The sequence below is a fragment of the Acomys minous genome, assembly GCF_964271855.1.
Source record: "Acomys minous genome assembly, chromosome: 3".
Taxonomy (NCBI): domain Eukaryota; kingdom Metazoa; phylum Chordata; class Mammalia; order Rodentia; family Muridae; genus Acomys; species Acomys minous.
The window spans coordinates 132,918,608-132,940,836 of NC_140485.1; the positions used below are offsets into that span (position 1 = coordinate 132,918,608).

At 42.1% G+C, this 22,229-nt stretch overlaps 1 protein-coding gene across 18 annotated transcripts in view; it reads right to left on the reverse strand.

Moving 5' to 3' along the window:
* Nucleotides 1-22,229, reverse strand: part of SYNE1 (spectrin repeat containing nuclear envelope protein 1) — a 463,289-nt gene that overhangs the window by 396,395 nt on the left and 44,665 nt on the right. The window contains exon 1 of one of the 18 annotated variants that reach the window (XM_084774504.1): nt 4,786-4,840. The exons of the other annotated variants lie outside the window; for them this stretch is intronic. Within the exon in view, the coding sequence (XP_084630630.1) occupies nt 4,786-4,825 (40 nt within the window). The 5' untranslated portion in view covers nt 4,826-4,840. Of the gene's footprint in view, nt 1-4,785; nt 4,841-22,229 lie in introns of those variants that run through there. 18 annotated transcript variants of the gene reach the window in all.

Sequence of the window (22,229 nt, forward strand, 5' to 3'; positions counted from 1 at the left end):
GTTATGAGACTTGGTTGTAGATTTTTTTTTATGGTTATAATATTTATGTGATTCCTTTTGCCAAAGGCATAAGAGGAGGGTGGTTTTTTTAAAATCACATTCTTATATTCTCACCCCACCCCAGTATTTTAATGTATTTTAAGAAGGCGTATTATTTCATGGAAACTCTGAATGATTAGAAACAAAGAATTCTTCTCTGAAATTCTACAAGAGATAAATAAATTTATACCATTTAATAAATGTGTTAAATAAGACCATAAAATATGATCAAAGTACACAGTACACATGGATGAAATTTTCAGAGACTAAATAAATTAAAAGATTGGTATTTTATGTGTAACCAATCGACATATTCCAAATTTTAATTAGTTCTCAAGTACATGATTCATTTTATTTAAAGATAATAAACCTGCTGGGTGGTGGTGGCACACTCCTTGAATCTCAGCACTTGGGAGGCAGAGGCAGGAGGATCTCTGAATCTGAGGCCAGCCTGGCTAAACAGTAAACCCTGTCTCAAACAAACAAACAAACAAACAAAGTAGGAGGCATTAGGGCAGCAAAGAACTAGTGTGTCTGTGTCTTTCCCAGGTAGAGGGACTGGCTGAGCTTCCATTTTATTTACCTCAAATTAGCACTGAGCAGTTTCTTGTGATGCCACAGATCCAGGATTCAGGACCGCTGTGGTGGACCCAGATCTAGTCCCACTCCAGCTGAGGCAGGTTTTCATGAACGCAGCCAAGGGTCCAATCTAGTACCAGGACAGCTGCTGTGGCATCTGAATACTTTCTGTAGACCCTATTTCCGTGCTCATAATGGGGGACAATAGCATAGGCCCACCTCAATTGTACAAGGTGCTGAGAAAGCCCCTGGATGCCCAGGTGACAGATCCATATGCTCCATGATCTAACCATCAGGCCATCCTGCTTTAAGATACCAGAGCGAACTCTTTAGCTGGTTTGCCTATAATCTATGAACAGGCTGACTGGTGGGCAAATGGTTCTGTCTGTGAAGACTGGAAGAGACACCAATGACTTCAGTTTCTCAGGCACCAAGAGAAACCCAGAAGGTTTGCAAATAATCATGTGACAGTATCAAAGGAACAAAAAAAAAAGGCAATAGCAAAAATACATGGAAATCTATGAACTGCCTGACAAAGAATTCCAAGTGTTTTTGAGTAAGAGATGAGAACATTTCCAGGTAAAAGCTTAGAGACTTCATAACTTCTACCTTTCAAGAAATGTTAAAGGGTGTTGTTCAAGGAGAAACAGAAAGAGTCTAATAGCATAAAAATATGAAACAATAAATTCACTATAAAGCTAACAGAAGTCAAATTTAGAGCACTCAGTACTGCGATGGCCAGGCCAAGGCAAAAAACTAAGATCAAAAGTGTTCAAGATAACTACGATTATAAGGTGTTAATAGTTAAGTAAAAATATGTAAATGCTGATGTCAATAACAGAATGTGAGAAGAAAAGCTAAAGCAAAATTTTAATATAGCCAAAGTTACAACTATAGGCCGTTACATGTAAATTTCATGATAATCATAAAAGAAAAAAATGTATAGAATTTTCTACACAGGACATAAAGGTGAAAGCAAGCATGCCATTTGCAAGCAATCATCAAGTCACCAGAGACAGAAGACAGAAAGACTAGGCAAAGGGGTCTGCAGGACAGTCAGAAAACAACGAAGTGGAAGAAATAAGTCCCTGCATACTAATAACTTTAAACATACATAGGTTAATTTCTCTAATTTAAAATACAAAAAAAAAATTATGGGGGTGGAATTAACAGACCCTACACCAGGTTAACTTAAGGGCACACAAAGGCTGATGGTAAAGAAATGTATTAACCAATCCCATGGAAATTGTGAATAAAAAGACCAAGGATTGCTACATATGTATCAAGTAACATATCCTGCAGGTGAGAAGTGTGAGAGAATACATAATGACAAAAGCATCAATTTAACTAAGAGGCTATCACATGTGGGATACCTATGTATAAGTACCTTAGCATTGGGTTACTTCAATATACATAACAAACACTAACAGAAATAAAGGTTAACATAATTTATATAGTACAATAATAGTATAGTAGTGGAATTAAATACTTCACTTTTAGCAAGAAACAGGTCACTGTGATAGAAAAATAAAGAAACAGCAGTGAATAACACCTTAAACCATAAAAGCTTTTTTTAAAAAAGGAAAATATGCATAAAAACAATTTTGAGAAAAAAAGAGAAAAACTGGATGAATCATCCTGACTAATTTAATATTATCTTTAAAACTACAATAATCAAAGTGTATGCTACTCGAGTAGGAACTGAAGCAAGCACGAGGGAGGGGGCAGGGATCATGTGAAACACAGAACACACAACGGAGAGGGCGCCTCTTCAATAAAAGGTGCTATAAACACAAGGTATATACATGGGAAAATTAAGGTGACTCGTACCTTAAATTACACCCAAAAATCAAATTTAAATGGAAAAGGGATTTAAATGTTCCAACTCTCAAAGCCAGAAAACTACCAGAGAAGCACATAAGGTGAAAGGCTTTTTTGACATTGGTCTGAAGAGTAGCTTTCTGAAACGCACTCCCCACAGCAAGAGCTGAGAGGGATTATATCAAACTACAGCGGTCCAAAACTGTGTCCAGCAAAACGAACAACCCAAAGACTGAGGAGTCAGCCTTTGGACAGGGAGAGATACCCAGAAACCATATAAATGCTAAGATATGTGATCTAGATGACGATGAGGAGGAGGAGGAGGAGGAGGAGGAGGAGGAGGAGGAGGAGGAAGAGGAGAAGGATCTAAGACACGCAGGAAACAGAACAACTCCAGAACAAGAAACACACAACCTCATGCAAACGGGGCAGAGAACCTGCGCAAATATCATTCAAAAGAGGCCATGGAGAAGATTCAACACCGAAGACACATTGTCTTTGACCTTACATATGGGACAACGGCTGTTATCAAATAACTAAAGAGAAGTGTTAAGAAAGATATAGCGGAAAGAAATCACCTGTTTTCTTGTAGCTGGGAACATAGCATGGTGCAGCCATTATGCAGTACAGTGTAGAGGCTCCTCATGAAGTTTGCAACTGCTCTTTATATGATAGGACAATCTCAGCTCTAAGATACCCCGTAAGGCTATGAAGTCGGTGTGTTAAAGAAACGGTAGCTACTCTTCCGTGTTCATGTAGTCTTGCTTATCTTATATGTTATATGTCCACCATTAAGTAATAGGATAGACCAAACATCTAGATAGATGACGGATGTGTTGTCAACAGATAAATAGGTAGATATAGATAGACAGATAGATAGATGATAGAGTCAACATTATTCTGACTTCATGAAGGGTAAACTGTCATTTGTGATAGGAAAGAAACAGTAATGTTATGGTGAGTGAAATAAGCCAGATACAAGAAGACAAAGATGATCTAACTTCATTTGTGTTTGGAATCTGAGGAAGCTGAACTGAAGAGAGGCAGACAGAGGAACACGGGTTACCAAAACTGGGGTTTGAGGAAGATGTATGTATGTTTCTGTGTCCAGAGAATGAAGAAGACGTGCTGGTCTGATGCACAAATGGTGAGCACAGCTAGTAATTAATATTACATGCTTGAAGTTGGCAAGGGTAGAGTTTACATATTTTCAGCACACGAGCGCGCGCGCGCACACACACACACACACACACTAACTTTGTGAGGTGATGATATGTTAATTATGCTGTTACTGATAATCACTGTCTATGTTGATCACAAGATTAAGTCCTATACATCAAATATATACAATTTGCTATATAAAAGAAATCAGAAATAGATATAATAAAATAATTCCATTATACTCACATAACATGAAATATGTCAAAGTGCTTAAAAGTTAGACTTTTAAAAGCCATTCTATAAGGGGAAAAAGAAAATAGAAAGTAGAAGAATCCAGAGGGTCCTAGAAGCCTACAAGTAGAACATTATGAAAGGCAGATTTGGGCTCAGGGGTTCCGCTCAAACTAAGGCACCAGCCAAGGACAATACAGGCGGTAAACCTTAAACCCCTACCCAGATCTAAACAATGGACAGAACACTCTTCACAGTAGAGTGGAGAGTGGGATATGACTTGCTCACATACTCTAGTGTCTCACCTTTGACCATGTCCCCTGGAGGGGGAGACCTGGTGGCACTCAGAGGAAGGACAGCAGGTTACCAAGAAGAGACTTGATACCCTATGAGCATATACAGGGGGAGGTAATCCCCCTCAGGAACAGTCATAGGGGAGGGGAATAAGGGGAAAATGGGAGGGAGGGAAGAATGGGAGGATACAAGGGATGGGATAACCATTGAGATGTAACAAGAATAAATTAATAAAGGAGAAAAAAAAAAAAAAGAAAATAGATCCTTGAAGAGACTATGATCACCTTTGTCCTGTGATTCAGGTTCCAGTAGCATCCTTATTTACCTGTTTATTCACCAGTTCTAGCAGAACGGCCAGCCTTCATGCACTGATGTTTGTTATTTTAGATACTGATGAGGAATCATACAAATTTTTGCTATTTAGGTCTTCATTATAAACAGCTCTTTAGTTTTCCAAAGCCATAAATACAACTAACAGCAATTCACTTCACTTCTATTCATTTTAGATTCATATACAGTAATAAGAAAAAAATACTTCAGGCTTCCTGAGTTATTTTAAAGTCTATTCCAAGCATTCTTTACATTTTTTTGTAACCTTGCCTTGCATTGCAGCAGGAAACAACTACTCACACACGTCCCAACAGTCACAACAAACCGTACCTTTGATCGCACCCGGAGTCTTGTAGTCAGTTTTCCTCATATTCCACCTATTTTACTGACTTTTGAAAGTTGTCTCAACTCAGCATCTAAACCAAACACAGTTTTCACTAAGGGAACGTCAGCTCTCTTAGCAGCCCTCTCCTTCAAGGGTCACTATAGCAACACGTCTGTGCAGGAATGCAATTCCCTCCTTCCTCGCCTTACCCCCTGCCTACAGACCAAATGCATCACTCCTGCGCCAGCTTTTCCTCCAGGAGCTGTTTGCACATCAATTTATGAAAAATGCTTTAGTGGCATTTTCAAGGTAGGGGAAAAGGCCAGCCTCCATTGTATAATTCAGGACCCAGGTATTTTTATGTTCCGCTCTTTATTGCTAATTCCACTAGGGCAGACATTTCACAGTTTGTACAAGCATCAGGTCACCACACCGTTCACCTTGGAGCACACGGTTTTGTCAATTAAAATCTAATAAAGCTAGAGGAAATAAAACACGAATAATTTCTAAAGATCTTGTTTGTTTTTAAAACAACCATTCAAGTTAAATAAAAACACCTGAAATTCTCACTTTAGAAATATTTTCTCAACCTTAATTTTACACTATGAGAGAAGAAACTACATGAATTTATTGTAGATTAATATCACAATGCTTTTTATTTGATTTGTATTATATACAGGTATATTAATGTTCTTAATTTGTTAAGTCAAATTCCTGATTTGTCTACAAATTTGTCCACAAAGCTGATATTGACACATGCATTAAAAACTATGATTAACATATTTTCCATGCACACTATAGCAAGTTAGCGTGGTAAAAGAGTAATTGTTTCTTAAATGTATTAAAGCAATAATAGAGAAATTTTTACATTATTTGAGCATAGAAAGTGTCTGTAAAGAAAAGCTCACATAAGAGGCAAATATTTGGAGTGAAAAGGCCCAAAGGGTGTTTAAAGTTCCATGTAATACTGCCCAGAGCAGTTCAAGATCAGATCACCAAACAAGAGATGTTCACAGGTGTGCTGGTCTTTCCAGGACTAAAATAAAATAATTCCTTGACTTGAAACTTCCACTCAAAACAGGAATCAACCAGGACCATGCCTGTGGCTGTTAACCTGATACCAAAACAAAATGAATACAATCATTTTCCTTTCCCACTTATGATATCAGTGTTTATTGTTAATATCAAGCTTGTAAGTGGCCTGGAGTTCTTGGAATAAAGGGTGTTGACTATTCCATTGACTTATAGAAAAACAACATCTAGCCTTCAGGAAGGCAGAAGGAAATGTGTTTTCTCAGCAGTGGATCTGGGGCCACATGTCTGACTCAGACTCAGACTCCTAGTGGTGTTATTTACTGTGAGACTTTAAGAAACTGAATAGCCACTTCGTGCCTCAGTTTACCCATTTGGAAGAGAGATATGAAAATTACATAAAAAAGCCTCACAGAAAAACTATAAAAAAATTCACTTGACATTTTAACACTTAATTTTTTTCGTGCTTTATTTACTCTTTTGTTTTATGCATACAGGTAATTTTCCTGCATGTGTGCCCTGCAAACTGCATTCAGTTCTCGTGGGAGGCAGATGAGCATGTCAGATCCCCTTAGTACAGGAGTACAAATGGCCGTCTGTCACCCTGTGGGAGCTGGGAATTGAACCTGGGTCCTTGCGAGCAGCAAGCGCTCTTTACTGTTGAGTGATCTCTCCAGCCCTTCACTGGGTGTTTTATAAAAATGCTTTGTCCAGTTTTTCACCTTCATTTTGTCCATTTAACACCTGTGTCAGGAGAGAAGCACTGACCTGCTTCCTCAGACCTTGTTAGCGGCCCACGCTTGAGCTAAGGCAGGCAAGCTCTGCCCTTCCTACAGCCCAGGAGAAGCTGGAGTCTCGATTTAAGTGGCCCTCCCTTTCTCCGTAACACCAAGGACCGGGGCTTCTTGGGAGGCTTAGACAACTGAGCGTGTCTTTTCCGAGCAAATCTGAACCATTATGTTTCCTTTATCTTCGTATGTTCAGAGCAACAAAATTAAGTAATCATAAAATCATCCTGACACTTTAAGGGCAAGGCACTTCCTGTAGTATGCAGCCGCCCCCACCCCCACTCTAGGGGACAGCATTGTCCTCTGGAGTAGCCATTTTAAAGCCAGTGAAAAGATGGGCGTGGAACGCTTCCACATTCATTATCAGTTTGTCTTTTCTACCTGCTATGTCTCTCCCCGCCCAGTCCCAACATCATCAACACTGGCTCTTCAGCCTTACTATCTGTTTTAGTCTCTCTTGAATTTAGCCAAGACCCGCTCCGACCCGAGACACTCAAAGGGTGCAGAACTTTAAATAAATCTCACGTGGAGTTAGGTTCCCACCACTGACCCAATGAGGAAGTGACTGAGAAACTTAAACAATACCTGGGAGATTTTTTTTTTCCACTCCTTTCAAATTTCTCATTTAAACGTCATCCTCATTTGGGTAAGCAGCTAGGTGCTGCTGGGTAAGGGATATGGGGATGAAAAGTTACTCTTAAAAGGAGTGCTTGTCTAGTCTGGGTGCATGGGGACCTTCCCGTGGGAAGAGACACACCGGCAAGGAGACGATGTAAGATACAGAATCTGTACCCAGCATCTTTGAATGATTAGCTTTTCAAAAGCTCTAAGAAAGGGTTTCTTCGTTTAGGGTTTTCTATTTTGGGTTTTTTTTTTCCCCATCCAACAAACAACAGTACCTAAGTGTGGTGGCTACCAGGAGCGGGGGTGGGGGGGTGGGGTGGGGAAGAATGGGTCAAACGGAGGCTATTTCCTCACCATCTTGCCGTCTGACACAGAAAACTGGCATTCATTTGTTAACTGTAAGTTGAGCACCTCTGCACAGAAGTGGGGAAAAAGTGAAAACGAGCTTGGAAAGACACAGGGTTGAGGGAGGCACTGGCTTGTTTTATAATACCCTGCTCCCTCTTCTTAAACTCTAGTGAGCCACCAATTTGTCCTTCCCTTTTATTTTCGCCTCGCTGGGCTTCAAGGGTGGCGTTTCTTTTTGGCGAGAAATAATAGCAACTTCAAGACTCAGTAACCACTTAGAAAATAGCAGCAGCAGGGGGCGGAGCTGGAATGAGGCACAAGGGGAAACAGGAAGACTCCCCTCCGGGGCTGCGAAATATAGATTCCGAAGCAATTTCCATCCAGCCTACCACCCTTCAAATGGCATTAAAGCGTGGTTAAAGTAGACGCTTGGCACCAAATCTCAGGTTTATGGTGCTGTCGGATGAGGCTTAGTGGAGTCTCAATGATCCGCGGATGCCAAATGGACATCAGGCAGGAAGAGAAACCACAAATGAACTTCCAGCAAGGTGTCTTTGGGGCATCTCTCCAAGATGAACCTCACTAAGATGGTGGCCACAGGAGGTCCTCCCATCACCTGAGGGTATAATCTCTGGGGTCAAAAAAGTTACAAAAATAACAACAACAAACAAAACAAAACAAAACAAAAATACTGCCCCAACTCTTTTTGTGTGGGTGCCTCACAAGAAAGTATCTTCATTTTTCAGCACATAATTTTAAGCATTGACTTGTTAATTTTATTTTTTAGAGTATCTACCATACCATTTGGACACATACACTCATATATAAGGTGAAATGATCAGCAAAGTCAACCATTATTAGTTTTTATGTTTATTAAGAGGACCTGAAATATACTCAGAAAAAAAAAATTCAGTGCCTTAATTTGTTGTGATTGTTTTGGTTTTTTAAGACAGAGTTTCTCTGTGTAGTCCTGTCTGTCCTAGAACTTTCTCAGTAGACTGAGCTGGTCTCGAACTCACAGCCAGCCTTTGCCTCCCGGGTCTAAGGATTAAAGGTGAGAACACCCCTGCCTGGCTGCACTAAGATATATAACTAGCAATAGTCAGCAAACTGGACCTTCAGTCTCTAGGTCATGCTGTCCTATTGTCTCCCAGAATTGCAACAAGGCTCCCCATGGGCCAAACCTTCCTGCCTTACCTTCTCCACATGTACCTGAACCCCTGTTCTATTGTTTCTATGAACTGGTTATTTATTAGATTTCAAAACTTATGAAAATAATTTTCCTATGTCTAGCAATTTTACTTAGCATAATGTTCTTCAGGATCACACATATTCTCAAAAGTTGGTGATTCTTTTTTTATAAATATTGACTAATACTAACATGTGTATATATGTATATGTGTTTGTGCACATATATGTGTGTATATAATGTCATGATACCCTTTTTCTTTCTTTTTTTTGAAATTATTTTATTTTTCTACATATACTCTCATGATACCCTTTTTTATTAAGCCACAGGGATGGATGGTTTGTCATTAACTTTCCGATCATGCTACTTAATGAATATTTTTTTTCAAAATAGTATAAACCATTTCCTTAACCTATTACTGCTAGAAATGTAAAAATCTTTTTAAAGATATATATTTTAATTATTTTATTGTGTTTCTTTTTTAACATATACATTTATATTATTACATACGACTAAGATAAACTACATATAGCAGGAAGAACCATGAGACAATCAGGAGCTATATAATGTCACATTCGTAGTGATTTGGCTGTTTGTATTTGACAAGCTTGAAGTAAACATCTTTCCTACTTTGTTTGGTCTACATTTCTGAATGAAAGTCAGTGTTTATCATATCTCAGCTCTATTAATTTAAATCATCTATCTTGATCAAAAAAGATCTTATCCCCTAACCAACTAAACTTGATTGTAAGACTAGACTGTCTGGTCTTTGGCCCTATCAGAGACCTGAGAAGGAATAAAACTTAAATGCCTGAGTGAACCGGAAGTGCAGGTTAGCAGCTTCCAAAATGAAAAAATGACCGAGACAGTTTACTGCCTGAACAGTCACCCAACGCTATAACGTTGGAGCTTCATCTTAGGTCTTCTAGCCCATTATTAAAGATACATTTATTATGTGTACAGCGATCTGCCTGAATGTACACCTACACTCCATAAGAGGGCACCAGATCTCATTATAGATGGCTATGAGCCACCATATGGCTGTTGGGAATTGGGCTCAGGACCTTTGAAAGGGCAGCCAGTGCTCTTAACCATCTGAGTCATCTCGCCAGTCCCTGAAGAACTATTTTTTAATGTCATGATGGCAGCTAGTTATTACAGCAGCAGATTGGCATTTATTGATTTTCTTGGGTACCAAATGCAAAAAGTCAAATGTGATCATTAAAGCAAAGAGAGTATGTTTGGCGTTCTATGAAGATAAGAAGAGAGGCAAGTCCCCCTCTTCCTCTCGATCGTCTCAGGTCTGAAGTGAACCAGGAATGGCTATACCACGCTTCTTCTATCAAATGTTAAAATAAATGAAAATGAATATTTATTCCTTAGCACCTTGTGATAACAGAAGAAAGACGTGGCACAGAGTGGAATGGAATACAGGGCTCAGAATGACGGTATAGTCCATCTTAACAGCGGAGAAGATCATTCCAGATGGGTTCTGAGAACCATCCAAATGGTTTGGATAACGAGAGGAAATGAAGTGACTCTAACAATTAAGTCCTGAAACACAGTAAAAACCAAGGCTTACTGGATGAAGAGGGTCATTCTGAGCCTGAAGTAACATAGCAGGGTGGCCTTGCTTGCTTCTCCGTTGCTGTGATAAAACTCTAACCAAAAGAGAGTTGGGGAAGGTTACAGGTAGACCCTCACCATCGAGAGAAGCTGAGGTGAGAGCCCAAGGCAAGCGATGGAAGTGGAAACCAGCAGATGAAAGCTGCCTGTGGGCTTGCTTGGCTTGCTCAACTGCCTTCGGTATACAGCCACGGCCCACCTGAGCATGGATGGTTGTATAAGCCAGGATATTATAAACAAAACCAGAAATGTGTCAGCAAATATTTTTCCAAATAGAAGTTAAAAATGTAAATAAGGTCAATGAGAAAAACTTTAAAACCTATTACATTGCAATATATAAACCAGCAATTTGGCCATCATCTGGGCTGCTCGTGGACGGCCCACATTGACCCACAGTGGCACAGAAGCCCACGCAGACTGCAGAGTCTGTGTTGCAGCCCAGAGCTGGGTTGGTGCTGCCGCTGAGGGCCATGGCTAGGTGCATGGTCCTACTGCAACTGAGGTCTGCGTTGATGTCCGTAGCCAGAGTGAACACCAAAGGCCATGAGGATGCCCGCTGTCTGTGCTGGTGCCTGAAGCCATGTTGATGTCCGTGGGCCGTGTTGGTGCTGGGGGCTATACTGATCTGAGTGGTTTTCACTGGCCCCGGGGCCATGTTGACATCTGTGGTCTAAGCTGATTTTGATGGCCTTGTCTGGGTCTGTAGTCCTGGAAGCCAGGAGTCAGGACTTATGTTTGGGGTCTGTGCTGTCACCAGAAACTGTGTTGAGGCCCATGGACTGAGCTGCTGCTGAATATAAAGAGCATGGGGGCTACTTTTGCTATGATACAGATGGCCATAAGTGCACAGCTGAGAGCAGGGGACAGGAAAGGCTCTGTGCCAATCCCCTATGCCCATTCTAAATGTAACCCCAAAATGTAACAGCCTAGACAGGAAGCCACTAAAGACAGGGGTATGCTAAAGGGTGGATCTTCACAACTAATGGTTTCTGGCCACCGAGAGTTTGCTCATTCGCCAGTGAGTTTATCTACAATACAAATCAGATTTTTAAAACTTATTTTTACTTATTTTGGGGTGTCAAGGGGGCAGGTAACAAGGGGGCAGACATGGAAAGACTGGGAAGTAAAGTGAGTGTGGTGGGGATTCATGATATGAAAGTCCCAGTTCATCAAAGGAAACGTTATGTTAAAAAAAAAAACCAATTCACAAAATGGATCTTAAAACTTGTGGAACAAAGCTTGACAATACTGAAGTTAAAAATAGAGATTGAAACAGTGAAATATGCATAGCATCACAGGGCTCTTGAACCATAGAGATTTTTGAACATCAAAGAGCTTCTGTTTCTAAAACCAGATTTTTTTTTTTTTTTGGTCCATCAGTGATTCTCAAAATACCTAGGCCAGCCACACTGGCATCATCAGGAAACTGGTGGTAGACATCTCTGGTGCTCAAGTGGCCTCTAGCATCGGATATGCCATCCCCATTGAAAAGCCTCTCAGGGTGAAGAGCTAGGGAGGTGGTTGCATTGGTAGAACACTTGCTGTGCAACCACGAGGACCTGAGTTCAATCCCCAGCATTCATGTAAAAAGCTGGATGCAACGCTGCACACCCATAATCCCGGTGTGCGTAAAGGGGGAGGCAGAGACCAGAAGGTCACTGTGCCCTTCACTAGCCAGGCTGGCTACAAGGGAAAACTGCTGAGAACAGCAGACGTCAACTTCTGGTCTCTGCAATCTCATGCACGTACACGCATGTTGACCTGCATGTGCACACATGCACACACACACACATATATACACACATACACATATATATACACACACAAATATACAATTCTCAAGTCATTTTTTGCATAATAAAGCTTAAGGATCACTTCTTGAATCACATACACTAAAAAGTTCTCTGAGTTTAGAAGCAGGTATCAAACTCAGTATTTTTTCCTCCTCTCCTTGGACGTTAGTACAGACTCAGTTTCCTCACTCAAAAATGTGAATATTACCAACATCTGTCTTGTAATGTTATGGCAGACCTGGAGTTAATAGTTGAAATGCACATGAAACAATGCTTGGTGTACAGCCCAGTTTGTTATTAAACAAAACAACAACCACTTTTAATCAGAAAGGTCAAAGGTCCTATTAAATCTGTTACTAATGACATAAAAGGCACACTGATAAAAACACTGAATGGTTTCATATATCTGTAACTGGAGGGGAAAAATAGGCCAGAATAGATTTTGACTATGTTGAAATGATGAAGAAAAATAAAGCGAGGTGGGAGAAAAAATAAATAAATATGCACAAATTACATGCAGTGTATCCTCAAATGCTTCTGATACCTTAGAGCCACGTGCCCAGTTTGCATAGAGATCTTCTAGGAGAAAATGCTAGAAGTGTGAGTTCTGATGTTTATGTAAACTGTGTCAGAACAGCGAGCGCCTGTCTTTGAGGGCAAGCTTCTGCTTCTCTGACTTTCCATGCTGATGAAACGTCTACAAGGAACAGCAAAAAGCCAGCCGGAAGACACACTTCGAGGAAGTAAACAGGTTCTCATTAAATAACCTAGAATTCAAATGAGATCTTAGCCTGTCATCAAGACGTGTTCTTAAGGATTTTAGTCTAATTAATTACTTGTTGGCTTTACACTTTACTGAACAAGATAATTTTAAAACCAAAAGGAAAAAAACCTCCACAAGTCTAGAAATGATCTCAGTTGTTGTCTAGACTGTCTGACAGCTTCCCTGAAATTCTTCACTGGGTTAAGTCATTAAAAAGATCTAAATAAATTACCATAATTTCAAAGCAATATAAATGAAAAAACAAAATCATGTTTGTTTTTATTCTTTTGTTGAGCGCCGAGTAATATAGAAGTTAAAGTCCTGATACTTCGCCTGCATTGTGCAAACATTCGATGGCCTAAAACACATCAAAATATTTTTGTTATGCTTTCAAGCACTCCTCTAAGCTCTTTCTCCTACCCTCAAGTATCACTTTCGTATCAACAGCTTACCCAGTCTAGCCTGTGCCTTTTGAGTCTCATAGATAGGAAGTCACTGGGGCCCATGAAGAGGTTACAAGGACCAAAGTGGATGGCTGAGCCCATCTGGAGATGCCCAACCAGTCTTGCATCACTGGGGACAGGGCTGACGGAAGCCATCTTGGGTCTCTGGCTTCACAGCGCTGAGTCATTCACATCCTTCAGCCAGAACAACGTGGGGGTGGGTGCACTCTACCTGCTCTCCTGGGGAATTCAGGCTTGCTCTAGTAACCTTCCACAGGAGCAAGCGAAACAATGAACCCCTGTTCCTTCTACAGGGGAGACAGAAAGTACCAGAAAGCTTTCTCTGGTCACTACCCTTGATGCAGAGAGGACCATGGTGAAATCAGTGTCCACAGCATAGTGGAGAGTGGCAGGAAGGTGAGCATCCACTGTGGGCCTTTTCCTCCAAAGGGGCCAAAGGGGACATCACCACTTTGCGAAGATTCAAGAAAAGCTGGACCAAGAAAGACATGTCTCTGAAGATGGGAAGGGACTTAGCTGAGAAATAAAACTGCTCCCTCAATGTAATGTTTTCTCTGGCTTTGCTTTTTTTTTTTTTTTTTTCTTATCCAGGCAGGAATATAGAGATATTTTGCAATTGACAATTCTCTATCTCACTGACCTAATTTCAGTCAACACAACACTAAATAGTCCCCTACAGTGTATTCCTGAGGGTCCTTGAAAACCAGGAGAACAGGAATGCTCCCTGCTGGTTTGGTCTGTATTTTGTTTGCTTGGTTGATTGATTTTGTTCTCTGGGGCTGTTTAAAGCCAGGAAATACAGCACACATGACTAGCCTTGCTCTTAAAAAAACAAACAAACAAACAAAAAACAAAAACAAAACAAAAAAAAGAAACAACCAAAAATCACGTTGGCAGTGACCCCTCATTGAGAAGCACTAGTCTTCAGTTGTATCAAGGTATTCATAAAAAGAAAATCAAGGAACAAAATAGAACATATAATAACCAAAAGAGCCAACTGATTCCTTAGGGAATATAACCATAGAATCATGGGGTGGCAGCAAGTGAGTTACACATCTGTAATGCTTGGAGGGATTTTAAGTGAAGGGTAGAATATGTATATACTTCAGTCCCATCTGAAAGGGGTGTTGCTGGCCAGAGAGTGAGCTCAGCAGCTAAAGGCACTTGTTCCCAATGCCTGGTGCCTTCAATCCCAGGACCCACATGGTAGAAAGTGACGACTGACTCCTACCTACATCTTGTCCACGGGCCTACACACGCATGCCATGAAATGCACATATGCATGTGTGCAGATGCATATATATACAAATTTGCTAAAGAAACAAACAAACAAATAAACAAATAAAACAGAAGGAAGACCACTTATTACCTTCTTGTCTTGAGATGTAAACACTTGACTGTGTGGCAAAGCCCATGGCTGTAAAGTATCCACACAGACAAAGGGAAGACGCTCTCAAGAGCAAAACTAGTCTACTATGGTTGCGTTTGTATTGGGTCCATCATTGGGAGAGCGGTGACAATTTCTGTGGCCGAAGAAATATTATCATTTTATTGTCTTAAATTATCAACAAGGAAAGTAATGTGTGACTGAGCTTAGTTTTAAGTTGTTACCTGTTTTCTGGCAATATGTAACTTTTTTTGTTATTTAGAACGAATTATTTTTGAAAACTGATCATACTAGCCTATTCATCCCCACAGGTTTTCTAACTGTCTTTGCCAGGAGATCCACCTGCCTGTAGGCACAAAAATTCAACCTTTTCCTTTCACTTTTTCACTTAAGGGAAGAGTGGGGCAGCTTCCTAACCATACTGGGACTGTTCTTTTGCCTTGAGCACTTAAGAATTAGAAATTACATTTGTATATCATACCTGCATTTAATGACTGAAGGTGTCTGACTGATATTCTCCCTTTTTCTGTGTGTATATGATAATGATATGTATATATATGTACATACATATCCATATATCTACACACACATATGTTATACACATGTTATTCATTTTTGTGTGCTGCTACTCATCTCACAAACACATGCAGGCCAGAAGTCAACATCTGGTGTCCTTCTTCTATCACTTCCATCCTACTTTGGTGGAAGGTTTTCTCTTTGAATCTGGTACTCACTGACTGGCTGAAGTGGCTGGCCACAAACTCAGAGAGCCTCCTGTCCCAGTTCACAGTGTTGGGATTACAGGCATGTGCCACCCACTCCAGCTTCTTAACTGGGTGCTGGGAATCTGACCTCAAGTCCTCATATTTACACCACAGGAACTTAACCCAGGCCCTGGTGGTGTTTCTATTGTCATTACATAATACTTAATATTTCAGATGCAGCAACCAAGCTCATGCCTGGCACAAACTTATGCAAATCAAAACATCTACAAATGAAAATGCGTTTCTGCTTTTCTCCATAATGTCCCCTTTGGCTCTTTTCATGATCCTGGTTTAAGAACAGCTCCATTAACTGTAATGAAGCTCAGTCCTTCAGGCTTTCTCTCTCTCTCTCTCTCTCTCTCTCTCTCTCTCTCTCTCTCTCTCTCTCCCCTCTCTCTCTCTCTCTCTCTCTTCCCCCCCCTCTCTCTCTCTTTTTTTTTTTTTTGGTAAAAATGATCATTTCCTATTCTTAATAGCAGAGGTTCAAATTGGAAGAACTTCAAGGAAAATAAAGAGAATAAAAGAATTCCCCTACTGAATTAAAAATTATACTGCTTTTGTGGATTAAGAAACAATTACAGGGTTCATGACCTGCCCAGTATCACAAAACAAGTCCATCACAGAAAGCCATAAATGAAACCCATCACTGTCCACACCCAAAAGTTCCTTCCTCTTGGAAAGACTAGCTACTGAACAAAGCCTTTCCAGAAATTAACTTATCTTCTGCTAGGGAGAGCTGAAACACCAAATGGGGGGAAAGTAATGAGACTTAATTAATGCAAAGCCCAAAGCTGTAGAATAAGCTGGCTCCTTGGACTTTGCTGACTGATGTTTTATGCTAAGTAGGTGATGTGCGTGTTGGTGTCGTCCTGTCATTTGCCTCACTAGAGGGCACGGGAACATAAAATCTCTATCAGTCACAAGTGCTGGAACAGGAAGCTGCTTCTGGTCCAGTAAACATTCCAGGAACCAACACAGAGCGGAGAGGGCAGGTCTGTGAGTCATTCACACAACAGTGCCAATTACGCTAATTAGACAACACCTCCTGATCACCTCAGGCCACGAAAGACAACAGTGTAAACCATGGAGGGAGAAGGGCACATTTTCTCAGGAGGAGGCACTCAGACAAACTCTATAGTAGCAGACTAGTTGGTGAGAGCTCCTGTAGGAGAGACAAGCACCCACTATTTGATGGGAAAGTGAGAGGATTCTGTTTCCTATAACTTCTTGCTATTGGCCTCTATTAGCCGGTCTCCAATTTTGATTTAGTGATTAATGCTAGAGAAGCTTCTATGACTCATCCTAAAGAAATACTGACAATCTCACTTTAGGAATCCCCCTGTCTCTACCTCCAGTCTTGCCTCCTCAGTGCTGGAATGGCAAGTGTGCATGGCTGTGCCCAGCTTCATACATGGGTTCTAGGAATCTGAACTCAGGCCCTCCTCACTCATATAGCAAAAGTCCTACCCAGTGAGACATCTATCCCAGCCCAGGAATAAAAGTTTTGGAAAAGTGAAAGCATTGGAGTTGGAAAGGCAGCTCAGTGGCTAAGAGTACTGGCTGCTTTTGCAGGGGACCTTGGTTCTGATCTCAGCACTCACGTGATGTTTCACAGTAGTCTATAACACTTGTTCTGGAGGATCTGATGCCCTTTGTTGGCCTCTGGGGACACTAGGCACACAAGTGCACACATAAACATGCAGTCAAACATTCAGTATTCATATTCATAAAGTGCAAATAAAATTTTTTAAAATAAAAAGCACTAGAAATATCCCACCAAGCTCTGAATCAACCTTATTAGTGGTACATTCTACAAAACAAATTACAGGATGCCCAGATGTGCAAATTACAGCAAGGCCCAAGTGTGTAAGAGCCTCTTGCATCCAGCCATGGAAGCAGAAGATGACACCATTTAGTGATTAGATTTGAGCTTCAGCATGAAAGAAGAGAGAGGTGGAGAAATCAAACTGGCACTCAGCTGGAAGCTTCATGCTCGCTGACTAACCTCCATGATGCTGAAAGGTGCCATCTATGTGTACCACTGGAGGTGAAAAGAATCGCCAGTCTTACTCAGCTGTGGACCCCCAAAAGCTACAAACACGGCTGGCCTGGCCCAGTGGCACGAATGTCATAGGAATTACCAACCACTTTATGGTTGGGTTTAAGGCTCTGCAAATTGGAACCCATGTCTGGGGCTGTTACAGGCACTACGAACCTGTGGCTGGATGGGCCATAGGCGCTAAGAGAGACCCTACCACCGTGACTCTGCTAAATGGGCATGCTCTTCCACCAAAACAGACTGCCAATGACTTGGTGTTAGATTCACAGGTTAGTGGTCTGTCAACCTTCATCAGAAAAGACTTCCTTGGCCTTTAACTTAGAGACCCACAGCTAATCAAAGTGCGAAGAGTAAGAGACTGTGGGTCACTCAGCCATAAAGGAGACATCTACATCACACTCACACTCCCCTGGCAAGGGCATCACTGTAGGTGAGGAGGAAGAAAGATTATCAGAGCCAAAGATGGCGAGTGACTATTAGAAAACAGTGTGTTTTCTGGGCGAGGCAGAGAAGTTTCACATATGAACTCACAGCAGTTGAGACAGTGTGTACAAGACCCATGCAAGCTTGAGGCAGGCAAGATCTCAGCAAAGAGGTGGGCAGACATTCTAACCCCTTGCTCGTGAGCTATTGACTAGAATATACTATTTATTAAAGCTTCCGTCAAATTTGGCCCAAAATGGTGGAGTTTGTTTTTCTGGCACATCTCGGGATTAACAGACATCTGGGCTCTGCTTCTCGACTTGTGCTTGAGAAACAGAGACACAAGGCTGAGAAGTCTGACAGGAACACTCCTCATGTAAATCCTGTGCAAACTGAAGGCGAACAAACCTCTGCCTCCTTCCATCCTAGAAGTTGCGTGACAATGTCGGCTGTGGTGGAAGTAGAAAACCATCCTGTTGAGATCAGGCCTTCCCTACACAAAGTTACTCCAGATGGTATACAACAGTTTTTCAGGCTGTGCCTTGACCTGAGTGACAAGTAGCCCTTGACTCCATTTGAGGGTGGAGAAGGACTGAGCTCCTAGGTGGAAAAGTAACAGCATCTGTGTAGCACGGCCCACCGAGCACAAACTGATAAATGATTTACTCCTGGGAATAGAAAGAGTATTGCTTTATACATTTATCGGAGTGAATTAAGACGGCAGGGGGCCCATGGCTGTATTAAAGTCATAGCAGGGAAACAGGCTCAAGAAGTTATCAGACACATAAGATTAAGGCGTCATACAGAGTGGATACAAGTTAAAGAGGTTACAGCTGAGGTCAAGAGGTCTCCAAAGAGGGCTAAGACAAATGCATGTGCGCTCTGTATTGATAATACAAGGAGCTCAAGACCAATGTGGGAAAGACATGCCACTGAAGCCATGGGAGAGGTGGGGAGGGGCAAGGGTTGAGAATGAAGAGGAAGGATTGAATCTAGCTGGGAGATGAAAGGCAGAGCCAGTGCAGGAAATCCGGTTCAGTTTCTGATAAGTGTGTTGGTTAGGGTTCCTATTGCTGTGGTGAAACACCATGGCCTAAAAGCAAGGTGGGGTCAAAAGGGTTTATTCAACTTACACTTCCTAATTGCTATTCATCGTTGAAGGAAGTCAGGACAGGAACTCAGGCAGGGCAGGAACCTGGAGGCAGGAGCTGATGCAGAGGCCATGGAGGGGTGCTGCTTCCTGGCTTGCTCCCATGGCTTGCTCAGCCTGCTTTCTTATAGAACCCAGGGATGGCACCACCCACCATGGGCGGGGGCGGGGCCCTCCCCCACTGATCACTAATTGAGAAAATGCCTTACAGCTGGATCTCACGAAGGCATTTCCTCAACTGAGGCTCCTTGCTCTCTAATGACTCTAGCTTGTGTCAAGTTGACACACAAAAGCCATCAGTACAAGCTCCCTCACCTTGACCCACAAACTGGTGGACACCAACAGTGTGCTGGCAGCAACCTCACACTAAGCTATAACCCAATGCCTGGTGTGAGCACTGAAGACCCATAGACGGGGAACTCCTGACTCCCTGGGCCTTCAGCTTGGCTCAGTCCTTTCTATTCACGCTGACTACTAGACCACTATCTACCCATCTAGTTGCTCACTTGTCTGAACCTAGACCAGAGATTTTCTGCACCATCCCAGCCTTTCACCACGCAGCCTGATACAGGCCTTCATCTTCACTCTCAACCCTGACTCTCCTATGGCCTCAGTGGTATCTGCTTTTCACTATTGGTCTCGAGCTCCTTGTATTAGCAATACAGACTTGCACATGCATTTCTATTAGCCCTCTTTGGAAACTTCTTGAGCTCCACTGTAATCTCTTTAACTTGTATTCATTCTGTAAGATGCACATATGCATAGACAGGATATAGATAAATAGGTAGATAGATAGATAGATAGATAGATACATACATACATACATACATACATACATACATACATTATTGTGGCTTGTATATCAAAAGGTAATAATTAGTAACTAGGATTGGAACAAAAGAATCTGCACTCAGCAATATAGGTGGAATTACCTGGCAAACTGCTGGCACTGAAACTACTGTACCATATGAATTTATTGCTAGCCAATAAATTCTGATTTTGTAGGAAGACACAAAAGTGTTTTCCTTCATCTCAGGCATAGCATACTCGTGACACAACTCCTGAAGATTGTCCTCTGACCTCCATGCACATTGGCATTCACACACACACACACACACACACACACACACACACACACATTGAGATCAGGGTAGGCCTTACTCCAATCGACTCTATTTTGTACTAAACACTGGAGATTCAAATTCACAAGCAGCCCACGACTCCATTCTGAGGTAGGAGGATGGGCGCTGACCTCGGGTGGCCTCAGATGGCATGGTTCCACACTGGCCCATCACCTGATAGGCTGCAAGGGCTGAAGATTCCCTGACGGCTCCCTCTCTTGCTGTTGACCCAGCCTACTGGACTGCCTGCTGGCCCACCTGTTTGCCATCTGGACCTGGGCCTGACCGGCTGCCTCTCCTGCTCCCGGCCCTGTTCAGTCTGTTCATCTAACTGCTGAATTGTGCACTTTACTTTCAAAGCTGAAGCCTGCAACTCCAGCAGCAACCCCCACCCCCACCCTCACCCCCACCCCATCCCCACCCCCCTCCCTACTCCACCCCACCCCACCCCAGCACTGCTCGGTCATCAATACAGACTTTCTCAGCCTACTTCCGAACCTTCTTGAACTCTGCAGCTGTGTCTTCTGAATTGTAGATTTTATTTTTATTTTATGTGTATCTACCTGCTGTTTATCTACAGGAATGTCTTATATCCAAAGCATGCAGGACTCTGAGAGGCCAGGAGTGTTGGATCCTAAGGAACTGGATTACAGACCACTGTTAACATCACGTAGGTGCTGTGAACTGAAACTGGGTCTCCCAGAAAAGCAGCCAGTGCTCTGACCACTGAGCCATCTCTTGAGCCCCGTGTCTTTAACTTGTATCCGTTCTGTAACCCAAGTGTGTGTGGGATACATAGATGTATTCACTGTGTGCCCTGTGGGGTGTGATGCAAGAGTAAATGTGAGCCGTTAAGACTAGACTGAGGGCCGGGCATGGTGGCACGCGCCTTTAATCCCAGCACTCGGGAGGCAGAGGCAGGTGGATCGCTGTGAGTTCGAGGCCAGCCTGGTCTACAAAGTGAGTCCAGGACAGGAAAGGCTATGCAGAGAAACCCTGTCTCAGAAAAACAACAACAACAACAACAAAGACTAGACTGAGGAACTTGCACTCACCTTGGTCAAGCTCCCAGGGCAGGTGGGTTTATGACAAACCATTGTCATTGAAACCGCTAAACCTTTTATTTATTTATTTATTTATTTAACAATAAATAAACAATCAATACATTCTGACATAGTGGAAAGACCCACATGTGTTCATCTATGTCTTTGGCATAGCGGTACTCATGACACACATACACACAACAACAATTAAAAAGTAAATAAAATTTCTAAAACTTAAAATGAAACAGCAACAGTAGCCACAGCAGCCTTCAGGATTACAGGACCTACATTGTGCTTTCAGTACGGCATCAGAACCACATCTCTCACTGACCGCACTGTCATTATCCAAATCTTAGCAGCTTGCTATGGTTACGGTCATGTTTAAAATATTCAGTTTAAATGAAGTTTCTCTTGCAATTCTTGGGAGATTGATCAGTAATGTTCTGAGAAACAGCATTCATAATCTGCCAAACAGGGACAGAGTAGAGCATGAGCCGTCAGCGAGCATGCCCATGCATGTCTGTCTGGCGGCCTTCCTGCGATGCGATCACTCCTGCTGCGGTTTGCGTTTGGTTTCAATGTGTACAGAGGTGTCTTTCCTCACTGACGCTGACTGTAATCCACACTAACTCCTTGCTTCCTGCCCCACTTCTTCCTGTGCTTTCACACTCTGTGACTAAAGGACTGGTCCAAAAAAAAAAAAAATCAAACTGAACAAGTGTATTGTCAAGGGATCTAGTGGAGGCTCAATGTTCCAGTGCCAAGGAACAAATCCACCAAGGAGGAAGGCTGGGGGCAGCTCAGCAACGGATGCGAGGGCACTCAAGGCATCGCTGTCGGTGGGCATGAATATCTTGATGTTTAAGTCCTGTTGC